Below are 26,606 nucleotides of genomic sequence, written 5' to 3'. Positions count from 1 at the left end.
AAATGACCGCAAATGCAGCATTTACAGCTTTATTGGTCGTTTGGGCTTGATAGTTTCAAACGCATCAACATGTAAACTAACAACAGGTATGCCAATATTATGAATTACATCTCCTTTCAATATCAACGTTACGTTAGCAACTGCTGCTTTTAAGGAAGTTTACCTTCAGAGTTCAGAGTGAAAAAGCACACAGCTGACTCTTAACTGGTCGTTCGTAAATAAGCCACACTGAACGCACTCTCCAACGCCACGCCCACTGCACTCACTACACTGAGCACACACCCGGTGCGGGTTTCCGAACGCACCCCTAATTGACTAAAACTCATTGACTGCTTTACCACGAGTTTCCCGAGTTATCCCATATGTCCACGCCGCCACGCCCGAGTTTCTTTTTTTTTTTTTGTAAATTCTTTTGATTTTTTCTAATTCTTTTATCTACTAGGCATGATCGCGATTGCGAAATTGCATGTTTGACCCCCATACCAACCCCATTTTTCAAACATGGCAGCCATTTTTGTTTACATATGAAGAAAACATGATGTCTGCTATATCATGAATGCCTGAACGGATTTCCAAGCTGATTTTCTTTTTGTTTGAAAGCTGTGAACAGCGTGCACACACGTGGTGCTCTATGATCTATGCATGGGCGTGCATGACTCGTGCACTATGAATTACATGGAAGTCTATGGAGACTTGTGGCATCCTGGAACTTCAAAGAGATTTTTAAAATGCAGCGAATGAGTTAACACCACTGATATTAACCACTTAAGCCCCTATATACTGTATTACTTACAAATAATTCCTCTGTCTATACGCTAGTTTGTCAGGAGCCAGTCTCCTGTTTTCTTGTCAGCTTGATGTACAAGTACACACCCTGGACACTAGTATGTCGCAGGGAATGACCCCCTCAGTGTGTGTCCAAGTGTCAAAGGGTCCTTGAGCAAGACACTTAACCCCTAACTGCTCCCTATGGTGCCTTGCATGGTTTCCTCTGCTGTCTGTGTGAGGATGTATGGGTGAATGTGGCTGAAAGTGAAATACAATGTAAAGTGCTTTGGAGAAAGCAGTTGCTTCAGTTCAGCAAAAGCTAGGGTATGGCAAAGATGGGAGTCCTCATGGAAAAGAGGCATTACATTTTGGATAACACGGTTCTATTGTGAAAATAGCAGATCTACATGCTCACTGTAGATCGGCTATTTTCTCAATGTCTGAAAAAAAAAAAAAAAAAACGAGTTTTGTCAGTTTTTTACACAGGTTTCTACGGTTTCTTGGGCTGGATATGGCAGCCTGGAATGGTTGTTCAAGTGCAGCTAAACTTGGCATGTTAGTAAACGTGCCACAATTAACAATAATGCATTGCACCTGTGCAGCTGACCTGCGGAACCTGTGAATATACCATCTTGTCAAGATGGGGAGAATACAAGTGTGGAGAATATAATTATAATACCTTGTTAAAGTGACCATTTTGTAAAATGTTGCATTTGTAGTTATTTTACTGTAATTTAACAACATAATAACCAGAACAGATAGACAAAGAGACATTCATGGATTTATATTTGAAAGTAACTTTTATTTTCCCCCCTGGACCCAGGGTATGGCAGCTGCATACCCCTGCCATACCCAATTGACGCCTCTGTGTCGGTGTGAGGATGTATGGGTGAATGTGGGTGAAAGTGAAACACAATGTAAAGTGCTTTGGAGAAAGGCGTGATATAAATGCGGTCCATTTAGCTACTGTGGTTTTTCCCTCCCCTAAACATGGTTTCGTGAGCGTTTGCGCGCGGCACGGTTCCTCCTAATTATGACTGAAAGCTTTTCATTCGGAGGCCCTCAAAGCGGATTACTTATTTAATCAATGGCCTTTATTTATGACAATCCAATACACGCTGATACCGCATACCCACATGGGGAGGATAGCAGGCACATAATATGATTTAACCCATTCAGAACGGGTACACTATATTTTGTATCATTATTTTATGCTTTAACTATTGAAAAATAGCAGATATACAAGCTCACAGCGCGGCACTGAGTGCCGCGCTGCGAGCTTGTAGATCTGCTATTTTTGAAAAGTCGTGAAAATTAGAATTTTGACCCGATTCTATAAGTGTCTTTTGAATCCTTCTAAAGGCCACTTTTAACCGCACAGATTCGGCGACGATTCGGCGGCGGAAAGCGTCTGTTGCCGAACGGGAGCTCATCGTCAGGTTTTCGGCAGCGGGTCGGGAACCTTATCGACCGAAAACTGGAAAACTGGACTTGCTCAGTTTTGTTCAGTCGCCCCTCGCCGTCGGTAAGATTGAGGGAGTTGTAGAATAGTTTACTACTGCTCCAAAACCAAGCCAAAACAAGCCAGAGACATTTTCCCGTCGCATATTTTTACTAAATACCATTCTCATTCTCAATCTCAACTCTCAATTCCTATTCCAATCGGATCCAAAGCAAAGCTAGTAGTAGGCTAGTAATAGTCCATCAAGTGCCCGTGTTGTTGTTTTCTTTTTTTTCCTCCTCTGCACGGAGAACAGAGCTGCCTCCGGCCGGGTTAGGGTTGCCAGATTCTGTGAGTGAAATACGCGACCAGGTCTATGAAAATAAGCCCAAAAGCGCGACCAGTTTCACCTCTGAACTCTATTACATTAGTTATTTTATAAAATAATGTTGAAAGCAAGGCCAAATAAGCAACTACACTTCAGAAACAAGCCCAAACAAAAGCAACCCACACAACTAGCAACATTATAGGAAAACAGGATCAACGTTGCTTATAAGGAGCAGACCTGGCACCACTGCCATACAGTAACTACAGTCGGCGTCGTCTGAAAAAATAAGTGCTTAGTTTTTTGCAGTTCTTTGCAGTCTGTGTACAGTCAGAAGGAGTCTCCTGTAGGCTGTTTGGTGTGTAGACACCTTAAGGTTTTTTGAAAAACCTCTGTTTCTATGTCAGCAATCTGGCTAGCCATCATCAAAGAAAAGGTCCTTTTCACTTAACTGGAGCTCAGTTAGTCTGTTCTTGAGAGACTACCATGTCAGTGGTTCTCAAACTTTTTCATGTGAAGGACCCCCAAACGGATATGTATTTGGCCACGGACCCCCATCTCAAAATATTTAGTTCCAGGGACCACCCCAGAAGCAAAATTTGATTTACAAACGTTCGCTTTGAAAATACATACATTCAAAGATTTGCACACATTTTCACGTCTTTTTCCAAAATAGCAGATCTACAAGCTCGCAGCGCGGCACTCGGTGCCGCGCTGTGAGCTTGTATATCTGCTATTTTTCACTGGTTAAAGCATTCAATAATTCTAGGCCTAAATGGGTTAAGACTGAAGGCTCTAAAATAGATTTAGGCCCTGCTGTGTGCATCGAATGCCAAATGCAAACTAAATGTCATGGTTTTGTGTCTTGTGCGTTGCTGTTGTGTTGTGTTTCTTTCCAGGTACGGAGCAGTATAGTAAATATTCTGGCTACGCTGAGAGTTACAAGTGGAAGTACAGCCACAAGGATGAGACGCCCAGGTATTAAGCCGGTTTACATTTTCTATTTTTGGATGTTCCAAATGGACCCTTACGATTCCATTCGGTTCCATTTGTACACTCACTATGAAAAGCTCCCCCGGCTGTCAAAACATTGTCGGGAGAACATCAAATACGTCTTTTCCAGACAGAAATTCCTGAACTGTTGTTCGTTTTTAAGTTATGAGATGCAGTTGATTTCAGATTAAACTTCACTTAATGCAGCTTTTATTTGCAATTTGTGAACTCGCGTCGGACATGGGGTCCACCATGCTTGTTTACAAAATGCGAGAGCTGTAGCAGCCACTCGACCAATCAAGAGCGGTGTGAGGCGGGTTCGCTCGAAATGCAGCCTTTTGATTGGCAATTAGAAACCCAAGTTCTAATAAAGAGGCTCGATGGGAGGGACACCAGACCGAGAAAGGAAGCACATTGGTGATGACGTAGCTCGGGATGGCCTGCGAGGCTAGGAAAGCAGGGCCCTGCTGGGTCTCCTGGTGGTGACTGTGGTGTGTGTGGTTGTCCTGTCTCCAGGGACGACTGGCAGAGACGCTGCACGGAGATCGTGGCCCTGGACGCCCTCAAGTTCAGGAGCTTCCTGGAGCAGTTCCACCCCGACAAGATCGCCAGAGAACTCAACAAGGTGATGGCACAGCACTAGGGCTGGCACCGTTATGACATTTTGCATGACGATCAAGTGTCACTCAGATAATTGCGATTGCGATTATTAATTGTGTATTTGTCGTTGACTATTACATTTCTTTTTGGCTTGTAGGCTTTGAAGTTGCACATGGCAGATATGACACATAACCTAAATATACAAAGAAATGACTGACATATTTGACTTTATACTTTATAAAAAGAACATTGATAGTGGAAATAGCCAGTCTACAAGCTCACAACGCATCGCATCGCGGCGCGTTTTGATCTTGTAGATCAGGGGTCCTCAAATAGAAATCTTGAAGGTCCAGAAATATCTTTTTGAAAAAGGCAAGGGTCCGGACTTTAAACGTCTGTCAGTATAGTTAGGTAGGAAGTAGTAGTTCTATTTTTTTGTAATAATAATTAAAAACAATAAAACAAACAAAAATAAATACTAAACAATAAATTGCAATGTAACAACAATTCAGTCTCAGGACTGAATTGTTTTGAATTGTTCAAATATTCACATCAACATGGTAAAATAAAACAAAATGTCCTTTTCCTTTTAAAAACTAAAACCCCTCCTATCCTCTGGTAAACAAATGATAAGCAGTCAGTTATTAGTGGAGTGTCTGTGCCCCTCTGTTCATAGCCGATCCTAATGGGGCCGCAAACCACATTTTGAGGAGGAGTGAACCCTGCAACACGGAGAGTAGACAGAGACTCTCTCTCGAATGTGGTGAACTTAGATGGCGTCTTTTGTAACATAGAAGGCTATATTAGCATTAGCTCACCACCATCAAGCCGTGGCTACGTTACCCTAGCCCAGGAAGTTGTGTTGGACTTGGGAACACTTGCGCTAGTGGCAAAGTCGGGAGAAAGTGTTTTCTGTAGCGCAGAACGGCATTTTCTCCTCATTCCACTCCGCTCATGAGCTCTGGTTACGACTACGCACGAACGACCGCGTCGCTGCTGCTGCCGTGGACCAACACACACACACGCACACACACACAAGCACACACACACACACACACACACACACACACACACACACACACACACACACACACACACACACACACAGTCCTCAACGGAGAAGTGAAAACGACGTGGAGACTTGCGGTAGCGGTACCTTGCAGATTAATACAAATAATAGGATATCGCTTTTTCTTTTTTTTACTCTAATTTGCGCTGGGTCCGGAGTGGGCCGTGGTTCGGTCCGGTCATGGACCGCGGTCCGCCTATTGAGGACCCCTGTTGTAGATCATCTATTTCCACTATTTTTGAAAATGTTTGATATATATGAAAATATTTCAACACGGACACGATTACGACAAAATAATTGCAATTATGTCAAATAATTGCAATTAGACGATTATGTAATAATTGTGACAGGCCAAGACATGGTGTGTGTGTGTGTGTGTGTGTGTGTGTGTGTGTGTGTGTGTGTGTGTGTGTGTGTGTGTGTGTGTGTGTGTGTGTGTGTGTGTGTGTGTGTGTGTGTGTGTGTGTGTGTGTGTGTGTGTGTGTGTGTGTGTGTGTGTGTGTGTCTCATTCTGACCAACTATGCTACTGGTATAACTGCGGAGCTTTAATTGTATCACGACAATTGTGGGAGAATATCCGAGCTACAAAGCTTGTAGATCTGTTATATATATCGTCGTTGTCGGGTGAAAACCTTTATGTCCAAAACCGTTCGTTTTGCATTTATCATTTTAAAAATGATTTTAACTTGTGAAAACAGCCGATCTACAAGGACACTATGCTTGTAGATCTGCTACTACTTTTGTGCGACGGCCTTGTATGATGAAGCAGGGCTTTGCTTTGCAAAAGAACGCACACATTTGAAACTTGGAGATACCAAGGTTTCCACCCGACAACGACGATATACATTTTTTGCAAGAAAGGCCAAATATATTGATGCCTGCAGTCTTGTCAAAGTACTCTTCTCTACTTTTGACTTGTCTAGCCATATCTTGTTTGCCCTCCGCGTCGGAAACGTTTCACCGCAAGCTGCAACCGTCGCATGAATTGAGTCGTAACAGTGGAAGACACCATTCAGCATAGTGACAAATGACAGCAGCAATCACTTCCAGCTGACAGGCCTGTTCATAGCTGTCCAGCTATTATCGGGTGCTGCCATAAATCTAGTTGTACAGGATTATGCAGGAAAGAGCATGTTTTTGTGTATCGTCGCTGTCGGGTGGAAACCTTTTATGCCCAAAACACTTACATTTCATGAAATGTCGAAAAAAGAACCTGTGTTCCAATGGACCTCGACCTCGTGTGTCTTACTGGTTATTATTTAGTCATAAGCTCTTGTTAATACTTTTTCATTGGTTCAATATCAATACAACCCACACACAGAATGAATTAAACTCTTAACATTTAAATGTTTTTTTTTTAGTTTTTGTTTAAATAGCCGAAATAGCCAGTCTCACATCACTTCGCGATGCACCGTGCTGTAAGCTTGTAGATCGCCTGTTTTCTCTACTTTTGCACCACAATCTTGAACGACGAACTGGGGCATTCATTTACAAAACTATGAATTGAAATCTGGAGACGCAAGGATTCTGCCCGACAGCAATGATTTACCATATAGATCAGGGGTCTTCAACGTTTTCAGTCCAAGGACCCCTTAGTTGAGAGAGAGATGAAGCAGGGACCCCCACAACCTTTTTCATAGATTCCATATATTGTCATTGTTTGACAGCACGATCATCAGTATATTTTGGATTCATGTTAATGTGGGTTTTCAGATATTTAACCACTTGAACCGTCAATACTTAATAAACTTGACCTTTCACTGTACTTAGTCTGCTCTTTTCCCCCTCCAAAGCTCTTTGCCAAAAATAGCCGATCTACAAGCTCACAACGCCTTGCGCTGCGAGGCGTTGTGAGCTTGTAGATCGGCTATTTTTGGCTAAAGTTCTCCGAATATGGACACTAGGGTTCAAGTGTTTAATCAAAAAAAAGGTGGAAAAAACAAGTTTCTGTCATACAAAGATTTGGAGGACCCCTTGTAGTAACTCTGAGGACCCCCTAGGGGTCCCGGACCCCCTGTTGAAGACCCCTGATATAGATCCAAAAGAGACAAACAATAGCCTCATTACAATAGTTTTAGACTTGCTCTCAACTAATAAAAGACTCTGTGATTTATAACATCTTTGAATTTAGCTCTGAGTGGCTGCTTAGTGGCTTATTTGCCCCTTTCTGCTGTACAACTCTCACTGTTCTGCTTAATCAGCTGACTAATAGAGGTTTTCACACCTCTATATAATCATTCAAACACTATTCTTGGGATCTGTATTTGGCACCCTCCTTTTTTCCCCGCTAGTAGATAGCGGATCGTTTATCTTGTGTCCTGATAGGACCAAAATTGGTGACGCCTGAAAATGTATTTTCAGTTTACTAAAGAGCTGGAGAGACGGGGGCAAACCCTGTTACTCAACAAACACTCTATAGCTGCAATGCAATGATTACTATCAGCATTATAGAGCTACTGTATTAACACTTATTTCAAAGGAGAATTCCCGTCTAAATGGCTTTCTTACCTAGCCTGGTTCAGACCCTGAATCGCTAGCCACACCCCTTTAAAATTTTGTTTTGGCGATTCAGGGAGTCTGGTGTTGCTCTCACTGAAGAGGTTTTCCTCGTTTGGAAATCCGTACGGCAACAAAATCTGTACAAGCAACGGGCTAGCCACTAGCCAGCCACATAACATCACTACGTCATATGCTTTGCTACTGTTATGTTCGTCAGACGGTGAACCAATCGCAGAAGACTGCCTCTTTGGCAACGCCCACCCCAGAAACAGCTCTGGAGGGAAGCACTTTCAGACTGAATAATGGAGTGAAACGAAATGTCAATTCAGGCTGAGTGTCAGTCTATTTCTTACTAATTAATTTGTTTCTAATAAACTCGTCCAGATGTTATTTTAATAAAATCTAAATAAGCAATATTTTCCATTTTGGCGACCCGACCACAGCTCAAAACGGGAGCCGTGGGGCTTATACAAATCTGCTTATTCTATCGCTCCTAAATCCATTTTTCCAGCTAATATCTCCCCTTCATACATACACTGCAACCACATTCAGGGTTACGTCATTGTTGAGATTCTGCCGTAAAACGATTCAGTCACGTTCTAAGTCTTGTCTTGAGAGACTTCCGAATCATATTGGATCCAATGGGATCCGGAGGTCTTGTGAGACGAGATTTAGAACGGCAGAATATCAACAACAACCTAACCCTCAAGTAACACGTCACTGTCTGGTCAAAACCTCTTAACCTCATTTTTGAGGTTTTCGATTTTTTGGCATAAATCAGGGCTATTGAACACCCTTTACATCTGAGTGTTGGTTAAAATAATATTGAACCAATGGAAAGTAGTAAAAAGTGCTTGGGACAAAACCTCCTAACAACACCACACTTTCTGTCAAACCAAACCAGGCCCTCTCTTTTTTTTTTATAAATATGTGCTATTGAACACCCTTTACGTCTGTGTGTTGGTTAAAATAATATTGAACCAATGAAAAGTAGTAAAAAGCCCTTCGGTCAAAACCTCCTAACTCCACTTGAGCTCATTTTCACGAAAATGAACATTTTGGAGTTAGGAGGTTTTAGCCCGACAGCAGAGGTATGCATCTTAGCTCAACAGTGTGTTTATAAACAGCAAAAAGCTACTTATCCTACCTTTTTAACCCATTTAGAAACGGGTACACATTATCATCATTATTTTATGCTTTAACTATTGAAAAATAGCAGATATACAAGCTCACAGCGCAGCACCGAGTGCCGCGCTGCGAGCTTGTAGATCTGCGTGAAAATTAGAATTTTGACACGATTCTATAAGTGTCTTTTGAATCCTTCTAAGGTTTTTTGAAAAACCTGTTTCTATGTCAGCAATCTGGCCAGCCATCGTCAAAGAAAAGGTCCTTTTCACTCAACTGGAGCTCAGTTTGTCTGTTCTTGAGAGAGAACAGACATTTTCGCTTTGAAAATACATATATTCAAAGATTTGCACAAATTTTCACGACTTTTTCAAAAATAGCAGATCTACAAGCTGTGAGCTTGTATATCTGCTAGTTAAAGCATTCAATAATTCTAGGCCTAAATGGGTATTAACGGCATAATGCATCCCAGTAAGCCTCGTGTTTGTGTGTGCGAGGCCAGGCTACCCACTGATGATGATGAGTTCACGCCAGGGCAAACATCTCCCGGTTCATTATCGGTGACAGTGTTGTCTGTCTCCGAAAGAGCGATGTGCAAAGCATGGAGAATTATGGAGCATATAAATCGCCTCACGTCTCACCAGCGACGCTTTGTGTGCATTCATCTGCAGGCGTACTGCGGCTTCTACCGACAGGACGGCATCAGCCAGCACCTCTCGGCCATCGCCACCGGCAACTGGGGCTGTGGGGCGTTTGGAGGAGACACCAGGCTCAAAGGTATCGTTTGGGAAAAGAAAAAAAAAACACTTTCAAATATCTATGATATGGACTCTGAGATATAGGCAGTTTAACCCTTAAGTGCTGTTCGGGTCATTTTGACCCGTTTTACATTTTCATTTGGAAAAAAAAGGTAGAAGTTTAAATTGTTTCCACCTGAAACTCACTGGCCTTAAAGATTATTCTGAGATGAACATGTAAAAAAAATATTTTTGCACTACACCCATGCTACACCCCCCTCGTATTTTTTGAACCTTAAGTGCTGTTCGGGTCATTTTGACCCGGAAGCACAGATGCACAGAAATACACAGTATTATGCCAAAACAGAGACACACAGTCACCCCCACTTGTAACACCCCCCTTCCGAAGCCCCATTCCGAACCCTCCCCCCCTTTCCCCCCCTTTACATAAACATAAGGTGCTGTAAAGTAACACTGTATTTCAGGGGTGCTGTGGATGAAAATGTTGTTTACAGGGGTGCCCTGAGACCAAAGTGTTTGAAAACCTCTGTCCTAGTGTATACGTTCAAGTGTATATTCATATGTGACGTTCATGTATTCACATGTGTGTTCAGCTCTATGTGAGAATGATGTCCTGTTGAACCACAAGTATTCAATTAATGGGCATGTTGTTCATAAAAATATTGTCTGATTTTCATTTTGTCCTATAAGCATGAGCAATATTGCCCAGTATTAAATAGTTTTTTTAAATAGGTTTTTGCCAGACCCAGGGGGTCGGCCTACAAAAGGCTTTGTCGGTCGGTCGGTCGGTCTGTCTGTCTGTCTGTCGGTCGGTCGGCCCCTCTTTTCCTCACTGTGCACACACAGGTGACGGCACTCAAGGCAATCAGCCGAGCAAGGGAGGGGCAGATGCGTGTGTGTGTAACACACACACACACGCACGCACACACACACACGCACACACACACACACGCACGCGCACACGCACACACACACACACGCACACGCACACACGCACACACGCACGCACTCACACGCACACACACACACACACACACACACACACACTCATACACAGCTGCACCCCTTCCTTGCATTCTGATTTTCGTTGCGGGTCTGGCAGAACCAGGTGACCTGGTCTAGTTTACATGAATTTCAGCTAAATCATTAAAAACGCCTAGCTCTTTCAGTGTTTAATGTGATATAGCAAAGCAAGAATGCAAACATTTACCATATATATCATATGAATTGTTTGGTATTGAGTCAAAGTCAATGTATCATGATGATTTGTTAAGTTAAAATTTATATTGGTGTTGTTTTTTTTAAAACCAAATACCCCCCGGGTCAAAATGACCCGAACAGAACAAAGGTGTAGTGAATCTGAACAGAACTTAAGGGTTAAATAGATCACATCAATGTCACTGTCTAATTGGGAAAACTGCCAACGTGGATTATACACAAAAATGTCCCCATCTTTAACGCCATTTATCTCTGATGTTTGTTTTATGGCTAAAACTGTGGCGGGGTGCGGCAAAATGTCCAAATTTTGATCGGCAATGAACAGCTATGATCAACACTGGTCTATACAGAAAGTTACACAATAACATCCTGTCTGCGCTCATGTGACCAAGTGACGTCATGACGCATGCATTGACGCAGCAGGGCCGGATTCAATACAATGGTGGTGGGCCTGGGCAGCAAGAGGGGATAAATGGGGCAATCCAGGGGCACCCGATGTGTTAAACATAGCAGTAAAATAATTGCTTCCATTTTCCATCTCTCAAGTAGCCCATGTAGCACCTCTGCGTACCCCCATTTGAGAAACACCGCATTAGAACAACACGCAACATACTGCACAAACAACCATAGGATTCATACAAATGAGTGTTTTGTTCTGAGCCAGATAAAACATTACAACATGAAACTGCACAATAAATAGAATGCTCTAGAACATAAGTAAGTGTACAGGAGAAAATGGGATTATGTATTTTACTGTTATGGGTAATGACAAAACATTGAAACATTGTCTTTGTGTGAACTAGGGATGTGAAAAAAATCGAAGATCGACTCATGCTCACCGCGACTCAAAAAATGTGAGTCGTGAGTCGTTTTTTCCCAAAAAAAATGTTTAATCGCTTGTTCAAAAACGTTATAGGCGTTAATGTTTTCCAAATGTGAGAGGACCGGTGTGTGTGTCTGTGTCGGAGACGAGTGCATGTCTGTGTTAGTGCATGCATGCATCGCAGATTCGCATGCATGCGGCGCTAGTCAGGTCCGCGGACTACTGGTTGAGAAACACTGCTGGTCTGTTCGTGTCATAGCGGTGCGCGCTGACTGGATCCAGGATGTGTTTTGTTTACCTCCTGCCTTTGCATGCATGCTTGAAACGAAAGCTTGCTTGTTAATGGCAGCGTCGCCGTCGTGTGGATAATTTTGTCAAGATTGACAATAAAACACAACACAAAATACACTACTCATCGTTAATGCGACACACCCGTGGACGCGGTCGGGGAGGGAGAGCGAGGCAGACCAAAGCTCCACATTTGATACACTAGCCTGGGGTGCCAGCCAGAGCGCTCCCACTACGTTCCATGGACTTTGTCACTCTGCTTCTAGTCTCTAGAGAACAAACTCCATGCTAACGCAAGGAAGAGCAATTATTTGTTATAATTATTATTAGGGCTTTGATGCAAGTTCTAAACATGATGGGTGCAGCGCATAAGTTGTTTTGCTTGAAGTAATGCGGCGTTGTGCTCTCCTCTCAGCTGTTCGTTCGACACTAGGGATTAACATCCCTAGTGTGAACCTTCTCATCTGTAAAATGTTAAACCAAATTACATCAATACCTTGACTAGTAACTGTGATTGAATAGAAAGCAATGTTTGGAATTGGAACTGGACTTTTGATGTAAATTTTATAAGCAAAATGCTGTAGTCAGGGGTAGTAGTCCAGGCGTTTCGGGCAGTATTTTGATGTAATCGTGAACTTTATGAAAGAAGCATGACATTTGGCACACAGTTAGAACATGCCATATGGAACATTTTTGGCTATAGGGGCATCGCAGATTTGTCTTGGGAAACTTGTGGGAGCCAATTAAAGTTGGGCTCTCATAGACTTTACTATAGAGTAAAAAAATACAAAAAATACATATGCTTTAAGTAGCATGTAAGGGGTCAAACTAGGTGTTTTTTTGGATTCTGAATCCAATGCAAACATTTGTTTTGCAGGAAAAACATTCCTTGGGCTAAAAACGGACCCCATAAAACTATGGTTTAGTGATAAGTCATCACTTTTCAAAGTTTTGTGGCGGCCGTTTCTCGGAAAAGAATGTTTTTCGTGCAAAACAAATGCTTGCATTGGATTCAGAATTCCGAATAACACCTAGTTTGACCCCTTACATGCTACTTAAAGCATATTTATTTTTTGTATTATTTGACTATTAATAGTAAAGTCTATGAGAGCAACTTTGATTGGCTCCCACAAGTTTCCCAAGACAAATCTGCGATGCCCCTATAGCCAAAAATGTTCCATATGGCATGTTCTAACTGGGTGCCAAATGTCATGCTGCTTTCATAAAGTGCACGATGTTTGCCTGAAACGCTCGGACTATAGGGGGTACTTGGCTTCAGAAATCAGTATAAGGGAGTACTGCAGCCAAAAAAAGTTTGAGAACCAGTGCTCTAGAACACTGTGTCCCAAACAGCGGGTCGGGACCCATTTGTGGGTTGCAGATCAATTTTCGTGGGTTGAAAACTAATTATCAAAATATTATCCTGAGCAATGTCCTCCACTCCCTCAGGGAGTATACAGAGGCGTTCCCAAGTCAGTTTGGAGATATAATCCTTCCATCTGGTCTTTGGTCTGTCCACGGGGTCTCCTCCCAGTGGGACGCGCATCGAGGACCTTCCTTGGAAGTCGCTCGGGAGGCATCCGTACTAGATGCCCGAACCACCTAAGCTGACTCCTTTCCAGTCTCTCTCGGGTGACTGAACTTCTCACCCTATCTCTAAGGGAGATACCAGCCACCCGCCTGAGGAAACCCATTTCGGCCGCTTGCACCCGCGACCTTATACTTTCGGTCATGACCCACACTTCATGACCACTTGCTCAGTAGACAGAGAGCTTAGGGAACCACGGCTCTAGAACTAATACTGAACACTAATTTTGGCATACAAATAAAAGATCTGATAACAAATATACGTGTCCATGCTATTTTTCCAAAAGCCTTTTGTTTGAAAAGAAGATGACTGCGGATGCTCTCTATGATCTAAGTTCCAGTTTACTGCTGTTCCATATCTAAATGAGCATTTTTTTCCAATATCAGTTTTGAACTTGAGCAAGTTTGGTGGGAATGAACTTCTCCACTTTTCTTAAAAAAAAGACGTCTAAGGTACACAGGGCAGATGTTATGTCCCAGGTTCAGCTGTAATTGAACTGATCTGGCTGCCAGAGGGAGCCAGCCCAACTGCTGGAATATGTTTTCCAACCTGTTTCCCCTCGCAGACAGGGGGGAGACGCCGCAGGCTGGGTTAGGCTCGGCGAGCCCAGACTTCTCCAGCTGCACGCACGCGCCCCCCACATGCACGCACGTCGTCAAGTTGTGTAACAATACTCGGCTAGGCAGGCCTCACCTACGTCCTCATTTACACTTGTATATCGTCGTTGGCGGGTGGAAACCTTGTATGTCCAAGACCGTTCGTTTTGTATTTATCATTTTAAAAATGAACTAAACTAGTGAAAATAGCAGATCTACAAGCACACAACGCCTCGCACCCGCGAGGCGTTGTGTGCTTGAAGATCGGCTGTTTTCACTTATTTTGTGCGACAGCCTTGTATGATGAAGCAGGGCTTTACTTGGTGAACAAAAGTACACATTTTAAACTTGGAGATACAAGGTTTCTGCCCGACAGTGACGATATACAGTGCAGCCAGCAGGACGTTCGCCTAGCATTCTTTGCAGACTTTTAGCTCCTTTCGGAACCTCTCCCTCCGCTATGCAGCTCCGAGATGAGGTTTCTCACTCTTGTCATCCACAGTCGGTCCGTTGCGGGGAAGCTCCACCGTTCACTTGTTACCTTTTGTGAACATTCTATCCAATAAGTAAAGGTCCTATACCGGTCTCTCATCTGTTTACTTCTCAAGCGTGGAAGAGAAAAAAAAGCAGCGTGTTGAAATAAAGAGTTTAACATTACAACCAGTGTGTTTGCTGTTCCCATCGTATCGTTATTTTCCAAAGAAAGAAAGGGTGTCGAATTATGTGCATGAAGATGTGAGGAGACTTAATTTAACTGACTAAAAGAAAGAAATCTCTCTCACACACTTGCGCCGGTGATCACCCTCCCCTGTGCCAATGTTGGCACCCGTGCCTAAGGTTGCCTACCCCTGATTTAGCAGGAAAGGTCTGGCCACCATGAACTGGGTGAGGCCAGTCTGTGCAACCTTGGCTGAGAACCAAACAAGATGTATTCAGTTTTGGCCATAGTATGTGAGCCAAGTCTCAATGCTGTGAATTCACTACCAAGGGCGGCATGCATCTGAGGCTAGGATAGCTGAATCGGCATATACAGTAAAACCAAATTAACAGAACATTATCGTTGGTACAAATCAAAACAGGGGGCCCAAAAAACAGTCCCTTGCAAGACACCGCAAGACAAAGCCTGCGCCTTTGAAGGATGGCCTTGAAAGTCTGTCATTTGGTCCCAATCTGAGAGATATGAGGTAAACAAATTTACCGTAGTCTGGAAGAGCTCAAGCCTGTAGCCGTAAGTTTATTAAAAAGTAAGCCATAATCTACCGCGTCCAAGGCTTTTTGGGGTTCAATTAAAATCATTCTAATCCAGGGGTCTTCAACAGGGGGTCTGGGACCCCTAGGGGGTCCTCAGAGTTACTACAGCGGGTCCTCCAAATCTTTGTGTGACTTTTTCTTTTTTATATTAACTCATTGACTGCCAAGGCACGAGTTTCACGAGTTATTACAGTACTCCCAGGCTGCCACAGCCCGAGTTTCCCGAGTTGGAAGCCATTTTGAAAAAAAATTCAACATTTTTTTTTATAAAAAAATTTCTAAAAATGCCTCAAATGTATTAGGCATGATCGCAATTGCGACATTCCATGTTTAGCCCCATAACAAACACATCTTTCAAAATGTCAAAAATGGCTGTTTTGTCTGACTTTGAAGGCTTGTATCTCATGAATGCCTGAACGGATTTCCAAGCGGATTTTTTTGTTTGAAAGCTGTTAAAAAGTACTACACATATGGTGCATGATCTAGGCATGGGCGTGCACGATCCGTGCACTAAAAATTTATCCGTGCACTAGAAATTTGGAAGGTGGCAGTGTTTGTTTTGTCTGACTTTGAAGGCTTCTATCTCATGAATGCCTGAACGGATTTCCAAGCGGATTTTTTTGTTTGAAAGCTGTTAAAAAGTACTACACATATGATGCATATATGGTGCATGGGCGTGCACGATCCGTGCACTAAAAATTGATCCGTGCACTAGAAATCTAGGATAGTGGCAGTCTGGTACTTGGGGGCCATCTTGAAATGGCATTCAATGAGTTAACCACTTGAACCCCAGCGTCCATATTCTGAGAACTTTAGCCAAAAATAGCAGATCTGCGAGGCGTTGTGAGCTTGTAGATCGGCTATTTTTGTCAAAGAAGTTTGGGGTAGAGGGGGAAAAAGCAGACTAAGTACAGAGTGAAAGGTCAAGTTTATTAAGTATTGACGGTTCAAATGGTTAAATATGTGAAAACACAAATTGACATGAATCCAAAATACGCTGATGATTGTGCTGTCAAACGATGAAACTATATGGAATCTACGATAAGGTCTGCTTCATCTCTCTCCCAACTAAGGGGTCCCTGGCCTGAAAACGTTGAAGACCCTTGTTCTAATCTACGTAGCTTGCCTACATCCATCTCAGATCTGGGGGGAAATGACATGCAATGCACGTCAAACTAGCAGTCGTAAGTCTCCCTCCTGTCCTGCCCCGTGCTGCTCAATTAGTCTCTCCTCCAGGGGGCCTCTCACTCATTTAGCTAACACCTATCTGCCCCCTCCTCGTATTGATCAGATGGCAAACATTTATGTTTTCCATTAAAAGGCCAATAGATTGCGACTTCGTGGCCCCATAAATCGTGGCAGGATGCAGTTCCCAGTGCTGGATCCTACACTACATTACTCTGCATAGGCAGGAGTCCCCTCCAATATACGTACACACACCACAATACGTCACTGACAGCCAGTATCTCCAAATGTAATAAATGTTTTACTTTTTTTCATAGATAATTTTATTTTATACTTGTCGTGTGACATTGTCGCGCAGAAGCAGCGGATCTACAAGCTCACATAATGACCTGCCCAAATTAGGGACGCAAGAGTGAACTTTTGTCTGTGGGGTTTTATCCACGAGTTTCCAACGCCCCATAGTGCATTGCGCAGACGCTGTACCGAGCTTCCGGCGCCGCAGCCGAGTGTGATTTACAAGCTCACAACAGGCTGCATCTGCGACGCGACGTGAGCTTGTATGTCTGCTGTTAAACCGGAAGTGTGGTGCAAACAGGTCCAAATAATCTCCAGTAAACTCCCGCGGAAACAGGTAGATAAATATTTAACCAATGGTAAGATCGGTTCTATTTCTGATCTAGTAGCTCAGCCCAGCATTCACCTAAGAGCCCACTGCTGAAGACGTTTATTCCCTCTAAACCTAACAGTACTCTATCGTTTGATTGAGACAACAGTTGTTCAGGAGTTTTGCGATCGGTCCCACTAACCAGAGCCTGTGATTTATGGAGCCCGGGCAATGGTGCAACCAACATATCGGATAACGTTATACACTCCGCCGCGACGATGTTTTTTTTTAGATTGGAGTCGGGTCGTAATTAGCTTCTGTTGGTGGCGAGGCTGTTAATTTCCTCGGCACACGGCTATGAATAGATGTAACGGACTCATTGACAGAGTCCCCGAGGATCACAGTACAGTAGCTTCCGGGGGTCTCCTCTAGTATTAGCATTGGAATTAGCATAGCGGGTATTTTTAGAAAGCAATAATGGTATATCTTACATTTTAAGTCGGATCCGAAGCTGGATTCACATGCGTTGTTTTTCTTCTCTCTTTTTTCATTTTGACACACATACTGCAGGCACTCACCCATTAAATTGTCATAATCATTACAGACCTCTTTCAAATGATGGCTTTAGTTTGCCCGTTCATTAATCTGTGGCCAATATCCGAGGTGCTAAATATTTTAAAAGTCTTCCGAACTAATTTGCCGGGGCTAAAAAAGATTGAGTAGCGTCGATGAGGTAAAGCTAGCCAACGGTGGATTGTTTGCATTTCCAGTACAAATGGCCCCTCTTCAGTTGTCACTCGAGTCGTTTTCTTTCAGAAGCCAAAAAAGGCTCAGTGCTCCGCCGGTTAACTAATCCAGGGGTTTTCAAAGTGGACAGGGCACCCTGGGGTGCCACGAGATAATTTGATAATATTTGGAATTCATTTGGACACAATATTTTGTATCATTTTAAACTGAAGTAGAAAGTTATTTTCAGTCAGTTCTAATCAAAATGGCGATTATCTCAACATTTTCCTTGCAACATAATCGCTAAAACATGGCATAAATATAAGGTGTTGGGGGTGAAAATGATGAATATAATGTAGGGGTGCCTCGGATGAAAAAAATATATATAGGGGTGCCCTGAGCCAAAAAAGTTTGGGAACCCCTGAACTAAGCTTTACAGTATGTCCATCCATACACTTACTTTTTCAGTGTTCCATTGCGTGTTCATGATCTGTTCAGGAAATTTAGGCAAATGGTTACAGGTATTGTTTGATTGTTTAACCCATTCAGAACGGGTACACATTATTGTGTATCATTATTTTATGCTTTAACTATTGAAAAATAGCAGATATACAAGCTCACAGCGCGGCACCGAGTGCCGCGCTGCGAGCTTGTAGATCTGCTATTTTTGAAATATCGTGAAAATTAGAATTTTGACCCGATTCTCTAAGTGTCTTTTGAATCCTTCTAAGGTTTTTTTTAAAACACCTATGTTTCTATGTCAGCAATCTGACCAGCCATCGTCAAAGAAAAGGTCCTTTTCACTTAACTGGAGCTCAGTTAGTCTGTTCTTGGTTCTCAAACCTTTTCATGTAAATGGGTTAAAAACTGTACCTGCTGCTACGTTTTAAACCTCGCCTCATGGGCGGCATATTTATGTACACACCTCCACTCCTCCCTACATGCTACTACTAGTACATACTGTATCTGTTGGGGTGGAAACCATAGGTCCTAAACTGTTACTTTTCAGGATTCTAATGCAAAACCACTAAAAGTAGAAGATCAACAAGCTAAAACGCACTGCTTTGCGCTGCGTTTCCGAGCTGCGTTTCGAGCTTGCGGATCTGCTACTTTTGAAGCTTTTGTGGTACGCTGTAGTGTGATCGAGCGGGGCATTCATTTACGGGAAGAAAAACACACAGAAAGTTAGAATATGGACCCGCCAGAAACAATATATCACCGCTGTCGGGCCGAAACCTCGTATCTCCAAGTTTTTTCTTCGTAAAGTAAAGCCCTGCTTCATCACACAAGACTGTCGCACAAAACTAGTGAAAATAGACGTGCTTGTAGATCAGCTATTTTCACTATTCTAAATCATTTTTAAAATGATGAATACAAAACTGTTTTGGACATACAATGAATGAGCAAGGTTTCCACCCGACCACGACGATATATTTTTTCTTCTTTTTTGTCCCATCTACCTCTTACCTCCACTCTCTTCTCACGGAAACCACAAACGAATCATGGAGCGCAACACGAAAACAATGAGATAAATGTCACCCGCTTGGTTACGGCTGTAAACCTGTGATGGATTTGTGTTGTTCTTCTCAGCTCTGATCCAGCTGATGGCGGCGGCGGAGGCGGGCCGAGACGTGGCCTACTTCACCTTCGGAGACGCTCAGCTCATGAGAGACATCCACGAGATGCACAGCTTCCTCACACACAGACACGTCACCGTGGGTGAGAATGTCTCACGTGCATGGGTCTCTCGCACGCACACGCACACACACACACACACACACACACACACACACACACACACCCACCCACCCACAGAAATGCACACGTTCCACAATTCACTACGGGTACGAATCTCACACATAGTGTTATTTTAATTATTACTTACTCAGAGTTTGTTATGTCTTAAACTGGGGTGTCTTTAATACAGAACCATTGCAATGTAATTTCCTTCTGCTATGCGTCCCTGATGTACAGTACACTTATGAATGACTATAACCAGGAACTTGAACACACACATTATTATTGCTCTGACATCCCTGTCCCGATGTCATCTACAAATATTAAGCGCATATCTGGGAATGCCCATATATGGGCATGTTCTGACATCACATTGTTGACTATCATTCAGGGGTCTCCATATATGGGTAACTGGTCCGATATAAGATATCGCCCTGAGGCGTCTTACTAGTTATTAATATTATTATTATTTTATCATATTTGCTGATTCATGCACCGCTGTGTCTATTTTCGCCGCGCGATTAAGTCATCCTTTTGAGAACATGTTGAGTTTTCTTTGCCAGGACAGGAGTGGATTGGAGCCAGCGGTGCTCTCTCTCTCTCTCTCTCTCTCTCTCTCTCTCTCTCTCTCTCTCTCTCTCTCTCTCTGTCGTTAACGGGACGCTACACATCAATAAGGGACACATTGTGTTGTTAAGTTATTCCATGTTATTATATGGCCGCTATACTGCTTCCTCAGCTCATTCATTCATTCAGCCTCTGCCACTGAGTGGATTACTGGCCTGGGTCCCTGAAAAACACACACACACACACACACACACACACACACACACACACACACACACACACACACACACACACACACACACACACACCACACACACACCAGACACACACACACACACACACACACACACACACACACAGACACACACACACACACACACACACATGTTTGTATTACTGTACTACAGGGGTGCCCAACCAGTCGATCGCGGTCGACCGGTAGATCGCGGGCTGGTTACCAGTGGACCGCGAGATGATTTCAAATAAATAATTTATTAATTCGGGGGGGGGAAGGACATACATCGGGCGTTTCAGTGAAACGACTCCGAGCGAGTGGATGATGTTGACTGAACTCAACTCAACGTGTAGTAGTCAGAGCATGTGAGCGGAGTGGAGCGGCAACTAAAGCCGCTCCGCGCTCCAGAGGGCTCTTGTCCCGCTCGCTCATCGCTCTGGTCGGCCACCGCACCGCTCCGCTCCCCGCCGCTCCGTCGCTCACGTTGATTTTCGCATTTCTCGCTCCGCGCTCGCTCCACGCTCCGCTCAGGGTCGTCAATCAAAGTCACCAGCCAAAATAAAAAAAGTATTTTGCTACCATATGCGAAACACTTTCTCCTTTGCTTTGCACAACAAGTGTTCCCAACACAAATGCCTGCGGTAACGTTACGTGAGCCTCGGCTTGATGGAGACCTGCGTTCACTGTTACAAAAGACGCCATCTAATCTAAGGCATTGTATTTTTTAATAAGACGGGCAATATTAAATCCAGCTGGTTATTGATTAATCACCACAACCGAGAGACGGAGGCGACTCGTGGCGTGTGTTTTTCAATCAGTCTCACTTGAATTCGTATCCGTTGACTGGCTGGTGATATATAACTTAACTGACACAAGGTAGGCTATGTATTATAAACATAGCCTACGTGTGTGGATGAGTGAAATCGTGATAAAGGGAATTCTCTGTCTGTTCTCCTCTCCGTCTCCGCGGTGCCAACAAGGCTTCACTGCACTAGTAGGCTACTGCGCACGGCTCTGTTTTGTTGGAAACATGCGGCGCGCGGCCCCAATAGGGTCGGCTTGGAGCGGAGCGGAGGAATGGAGCGGAGGAAATTCCTCGCTCCAGGAGATGTGCCATGAACATAACTGCTTTATTTGGATCAACCTACCTGTGTGAGTCTGCTTTTTCTCACATGAAGTTCATCAAGTCAAAGTACAGAGCCACAGATGAGCACCTTGTGGCCTGCCTAATTTAGACTAAAACTTGCAACCAGCTCATACAACCCTGACTTTGACAGGCTAGCCTCCTCTTCCCAGTGCCAGGTTTCCCACTAAGGCAGAGAGACTGACATGGAATAAAGGACAAAAAAAAAACTATAAAAAAACTATAAAAAAAGAAAAAGAAAAAAAAAACTATATAAAAAAGAGAACTATCAGTGACTTGACATAAATCCACAGGTTTTGTGTGAGTGTGTTGTCAGTGCATGTATGCAGAGTGTGCACTAAATGGTCATGCTGTCTGTATGCCCAATGTGAGAAGTTGCAATCGTTTCATTCAATTACAATTCCTACTATACAGTATGATTACAGTACAGTACAGTGAGTACAATGTTATAATATCTATTAATATTTTCTGTTTTTCACATGTATATTGAATGGGTGTTACGGTACATTTTGGGCTGGTAGCCCTCAGCTAGGTGGCACATTTTCAAAGTAGACCTTGGGTCAAAAAAGGTTGGGCACCCCTGCTGTACTAGGACATCGACATAAACCTTTTCTCTTTTTTTTACATTCTTTTAGTACAAAAGGACCCCAATGCAAACAAGTCATTGCGCTTTCTTGCGCAATGTCTATGTTTCAAATTCTACTATAATACTTTAGGGATGGGACGATATGAAAATTTCATATCACGATTATTGTGACAAAAGAAATCACGATTTACGATATTATCGCGATAATCGAAATCCATTATCCTGGAGTGGAACATTTGCCAAAAAATAGCCGATCTACAAGCTCACAACGCGTCGCAATCGGCTATGTTTTGGCAAAGACATTGCATAGAGAGTGAAAAAAAAACTGTATCAAGTACGTATATTATAAGTACCTTTTACCAATAGAGGATTTGGTGCCGGATATGCAGCTCGGCAAATAAAAGGTGAATTGATCCCAGTGCATGACGGAGGATGATATCACGATAAATTTAATCTCCACGATACGATTATCCAGAGTGTTGTTTATCATGATAAACGATAATATCGCTTATCGTCCCATCCCTAGAATACTTGTGGGGACATTTGACCCTCACAAATATTGTAATACCATTACACACACACACACACACACACACACACACACACACACACACACACACACACACACACACACTCACACACACACTCACACTCTCTCTCTCTCTTTTCATTTGTCCTACAGTGACATTTATTGAGGCCTCTCAGAGCGCGGTGCCTCCAGCATCCATTTCATAAAGTGGAGCCACAGAGTAGAGGCTCACAGCTTGTATCTGTGTGTGATTTATGAACGCTGCGCCGCACACTCTCTCATTTTTACCTTTCCTCTTTTATTCACTCTCTCTCTCCCTCCTCCTCGCTCCTCAGCTCATCTCCTCGTCTCCTCTCTCTCTCCCTCTCTGTCTCTCTGTCTCCTCTCCCTCTGTCTATCTCTGTCTTCCTCTGTCTCTCTCTGTCTCCTCTCCCTCTGTCTGTCTATCTCTGTCTTCCTCTTTCTGTCTCCCTCTTTTTCCATGTGTCTCTCTGTCTCCCTCGTCTCTCTCTCTGTCTCCCTCTTTATCTTTGTCTCCCTCTTTTCCATTTGTCTCTGTCTCCCTCTTCTATCTCTCTCTCACCCTCCCTCTTTCTCTGTCTCCCTCTTTTTCTATTAGTCCCTCTGTCTCCCTCTTCTCTCTCATTCTCTCTCACTCGCTCCCTCTTTTTCTCTGTCTTCCTCTTATTCTCTCTCTCTCTCTCTTTCTGTCTGTCTCTCTGTCTCCATCTTTTCTGTCTCCATCTTTTTTTTAGCAGAAATTGTGAAAATAGCCGATCTACAAGACTACATGCTCACAACGCCTCTACGCACGTAGATCGGCTATTTTCACAATAGAACTGCGTAATACAAAATGTAATGCCTCAACTCCTACTGCTTGTCAGGGTAAGGGGAGTCCCCCTTACCCTGAGTTAAAATATGATTATTTTGGGGGTCCCGGCCTGAAAAGGTTGAGAACTACTGATGTGAAATGTCCTAATGGTCTCTGTCCGTTCCACAGGGGTGTTGTACGGCCTGCTGAACCAGTACTCCAGCAGCGTGTGTCAGGGCTGCCGCACGGCGCGGCCAGACCTCAGCCTGTACTCCTTCATCCACCAGAAGATCTCCTCCTCCTCCTCCTCCTCCTCTTCCTCAGTGGTGGAAAAAGTACGGATATTTCTTACTTATGTAAACGTATCATAGTCAGGGAATATTATCAGAATACTGTCAAAGCTGGGAATAATAATAATAATAATAATAAGATCGTTTAGTGATGAGTCATCAGCCCAAGGAATGTTTTTCATGCAAAATAAATGCTTGCAACGGAATCAGAATAATTAGAAACACCTAGTTAGACCCCTCACATCACACTTAAAGCAGATTTTTTTGGGAGTCTTTTTTTCCCCCCTTTATGGTATAGTAGTGTATAGTAAGTGAATGAGACCCAAAGGGATGTTGAATTTAAATCTTTGTTAGATATGTTACTAGACACCTTTACAAACACATTGGTGAAGAAATCATTTGGTGCGTCTCCTCCTCCTCGCAGGTCTCATCAGACGTCTCCTCTGTCACCGCCGCTGCCGCCGCCAAGGACTCTGGGACGTCCCCCGATGATGTCACCGTCACCTCGGACTGCCACTAACAGCAGCTCCATATCCCCCCACCCGACCTCCCCTCCACACAGAAAAATTATAGTTCTAAACCAAGGGTCTTCAACATTGCTGCGAGGCGTTGTGAGCTTGTAGATCAGATATTTTCGGCAAAGAGGTTTGTGGTAGAGGGGAGAAGTATTGACAGTTCAACTAGTTAAGTATCTGAAAAGACAAATTGACATGAATCCAAAAAACACTAACGACGATTGTGCTGTCAAACAATGACACGATATGGAATATATGAAAAGGTTGTGGGGGTCCCTGTTTCATCTCTCTTTCAACTAAGGGGTCCTTGGCCTGAAAACGTTGAAGACCCCTGCTCTAAACTACTGTTTCTCGACTTGTGGGTGGAGACACAAGGGTATTATTGTGTGGACCAAGTATAGAACCCTGGTTGATGAAGTTTATTATGTAGGGCAGAGGTCTTCAACAGGGGGTCCGGGACCCCTAGGGGGTCCTCAGAGTTACTACAGGGGGTCCTCCAAATCTTTGTGTGGTAGAAGCTTTTTTTTCTCCTTTTTTATATTAACCACTTGAACCCTAGTGTCCATATTCTGAGAACTTTAGCCAAAAATAGCAGATCTACAAGCTCACAATGCCTTGTGAGCTTTTAGATCGGCTATTTTCGGCAAAGAGGTTTGGTGTAGAGGAGAAAAGAGCAGACTAAGTACAGAGTGAAAGGTAAAGTTTTTTTTTTTAGTATTGACAGTTCAAGTGGTTAAATATCTGAAAACACAAATTGACATGAATCCAAAATACACTGATGATTGTGCTTTCAAACAATGAAACTATATGGAAACTATGAACAGGTTGTGGGGGTCCCTGCTTCATCTCTCTCTCTCTCTCTCTCAACTAAGGGGTCCTTGGCCTGAAAACGTTAAGGGTTCTTTATAGAACCATTAAAAACTGGTCTGAAAGGTTCTTTCCTGAACCAAAAAGGACATTCTTCTATGACATCAGTCTGAAGAAGCAGTTTTATTTTTCTGTGTGCTCTCTCTCTCTCTCTCCCTGTCAACTCCCTCTAGAAAAGACTCCAGGTTTATAGACGTCAGCACGTTCTGCCTTTATGTCCCTCGCTCACTATTACTCTTGTCATTGTCTCTCAAGCTCTCTGCCTCTCGCCCAGTGGTTCTCAACGTGGGGTCCTTGAGGGGCTTTCGGGGGAGTCCCCAGCCAAAGGATTCATGCTAGTTGGACGCTTATGGCGTCAATCAATCAATCAACCTTTATTTGTCACATCAAAAAGGTGGTACTCCTAATATGCAGTGACGTGTATGCAGGTCAGCTCCACGGATAGTGAGCAAATTAAACAAACAAGACGAGCAGGACTGAAACTAACCCGAAAGATAATCCTCAAAACACTAAAGCACTGTTGCTACATTTCTCAGTCCACAATGGAACCAAATGGAGATAACTTTTTTTTAATATACATTTAAACTGAGCATTCTACAGTGTATAGATTGGGGTCCCAGATATGTCAAACTAGAGGTCCTTGAAATGAAATAGTTGAGAATCACTGCTCTAGCTCTCTCTCTCCTCTTTCTGCCTCTGTCTGTGTATGTGTCTGTCTCTGTGTCTCTCTCTCTCACCCTTTAAGTTTGTGATCCCAACACACAAACTACCGAAACACAATCTTGCCTTTTCTTGCTGGTGGCGGCGCTGTAGGCTGTACTGTACCGTAGTTGAGTCACCAAACGTACTGCGACGCGTGTCTCATATTGTAACCAGACGTGCTAAGATGTGTGACCGTGTTATTGTCACCACATGCCATGTCTTATATGTCTTATACAGTCTTGTATGCCAGGGGTTCCAAAACTTCTTCCATAGACACCCAAAATACAATCTCCCTGGTACTCAAACGTAAAAAAAACAATCACTTAAAGGAGTAGTTCACCCCCAAAATGACTTTTTTTCTATTGATTAGTCATGCCATGGAGACTAGAGTTCAATAATATTTGTAGTTTTTTGACAAAAATGTGATAACAATAAATGTACCCCCATTCGTTCCGGATGGGGACCCGTTTCGAAACGGGTCCCCGGATGGGGTAAATTTACTCAAATCAAATTTTTGTCTCAGGAATGTGACAAAAACCAAAAAATATTATTGAACTCTAGTCTCCATGGCGTGACTAATCAATAGAAAAAAAGTCATTTTGGGGGTGAACTACTCCTTTAAGCCCTGTTTAAAAAATAGTGAAGATGGACAATCTACAAGCTCACAAAGTGTCACATCATGACGCGATGTGAGGCTTGTAGATATTTTCATAAATTTAAAATTAGTTAAAAAAAAAACGATCTTACGTGTCTGAATTTCATTTT

General features: G+C 43.2%; 1 protein-coding gene across 1 annotated transcript in view; it reads left to right on the top strand.

Moving 5' to 3' along the window:
* LOC308297663 (poly(ADP-ribose) glycohydrolase-like) overlaps positions 1 to 26,234 on the top strand; it is a 116,700-nt gene extending 90,466 nt beyond the window's left edge. Inside the window, exons 14-19 of the mRNA XM_080741195.1 lie at positions 3,434 to 3,512; positions 4,044 to 4,152; positions 9,493 to 9,598; positions 19,449 to 19,577; positions 23,657 to 23,802; positions 24,182 to 26,234. Coding sequence (XP_080597321.1) covers positions 3,434 to 3,512; positions 4,044 to 4,152; positions 9,493 to 9,598; positions 19,449 to 19,577; positions 23,657 to 23,802; positions 24,182 to 24,277 — 665 coding nt within the window. The 3' untranslated portion in view covers positions 24,278 to 26,234. The remainder of the gene's footprint in view (positions 1 to 3,433; positions 3,513 to 4,043; positions 4,153 to 9,492; positions 9,599 to 19,448; positions 19,578 to 23,656; positions 23,803 to 24,181) is intronic.
* The last annotated feature ends 372 nt before the right edge of the window (positions 26,235 to 26,606 follow it).

This window comes from Nannobrachium achirus (assembly GCF_963921795.1).
Source record: "Nannobrachium achirus genome assembly, chromosome: 13".
NCBI lineage: Eukaryota > Metazoa > Chordata > Actinopteri > Myctophiformes > Myctophidae > Nannobrachium > Nannobrachium achirus.
This window is presented reverse-complemented; position numbering and strand designations above follow the sequence as displayed.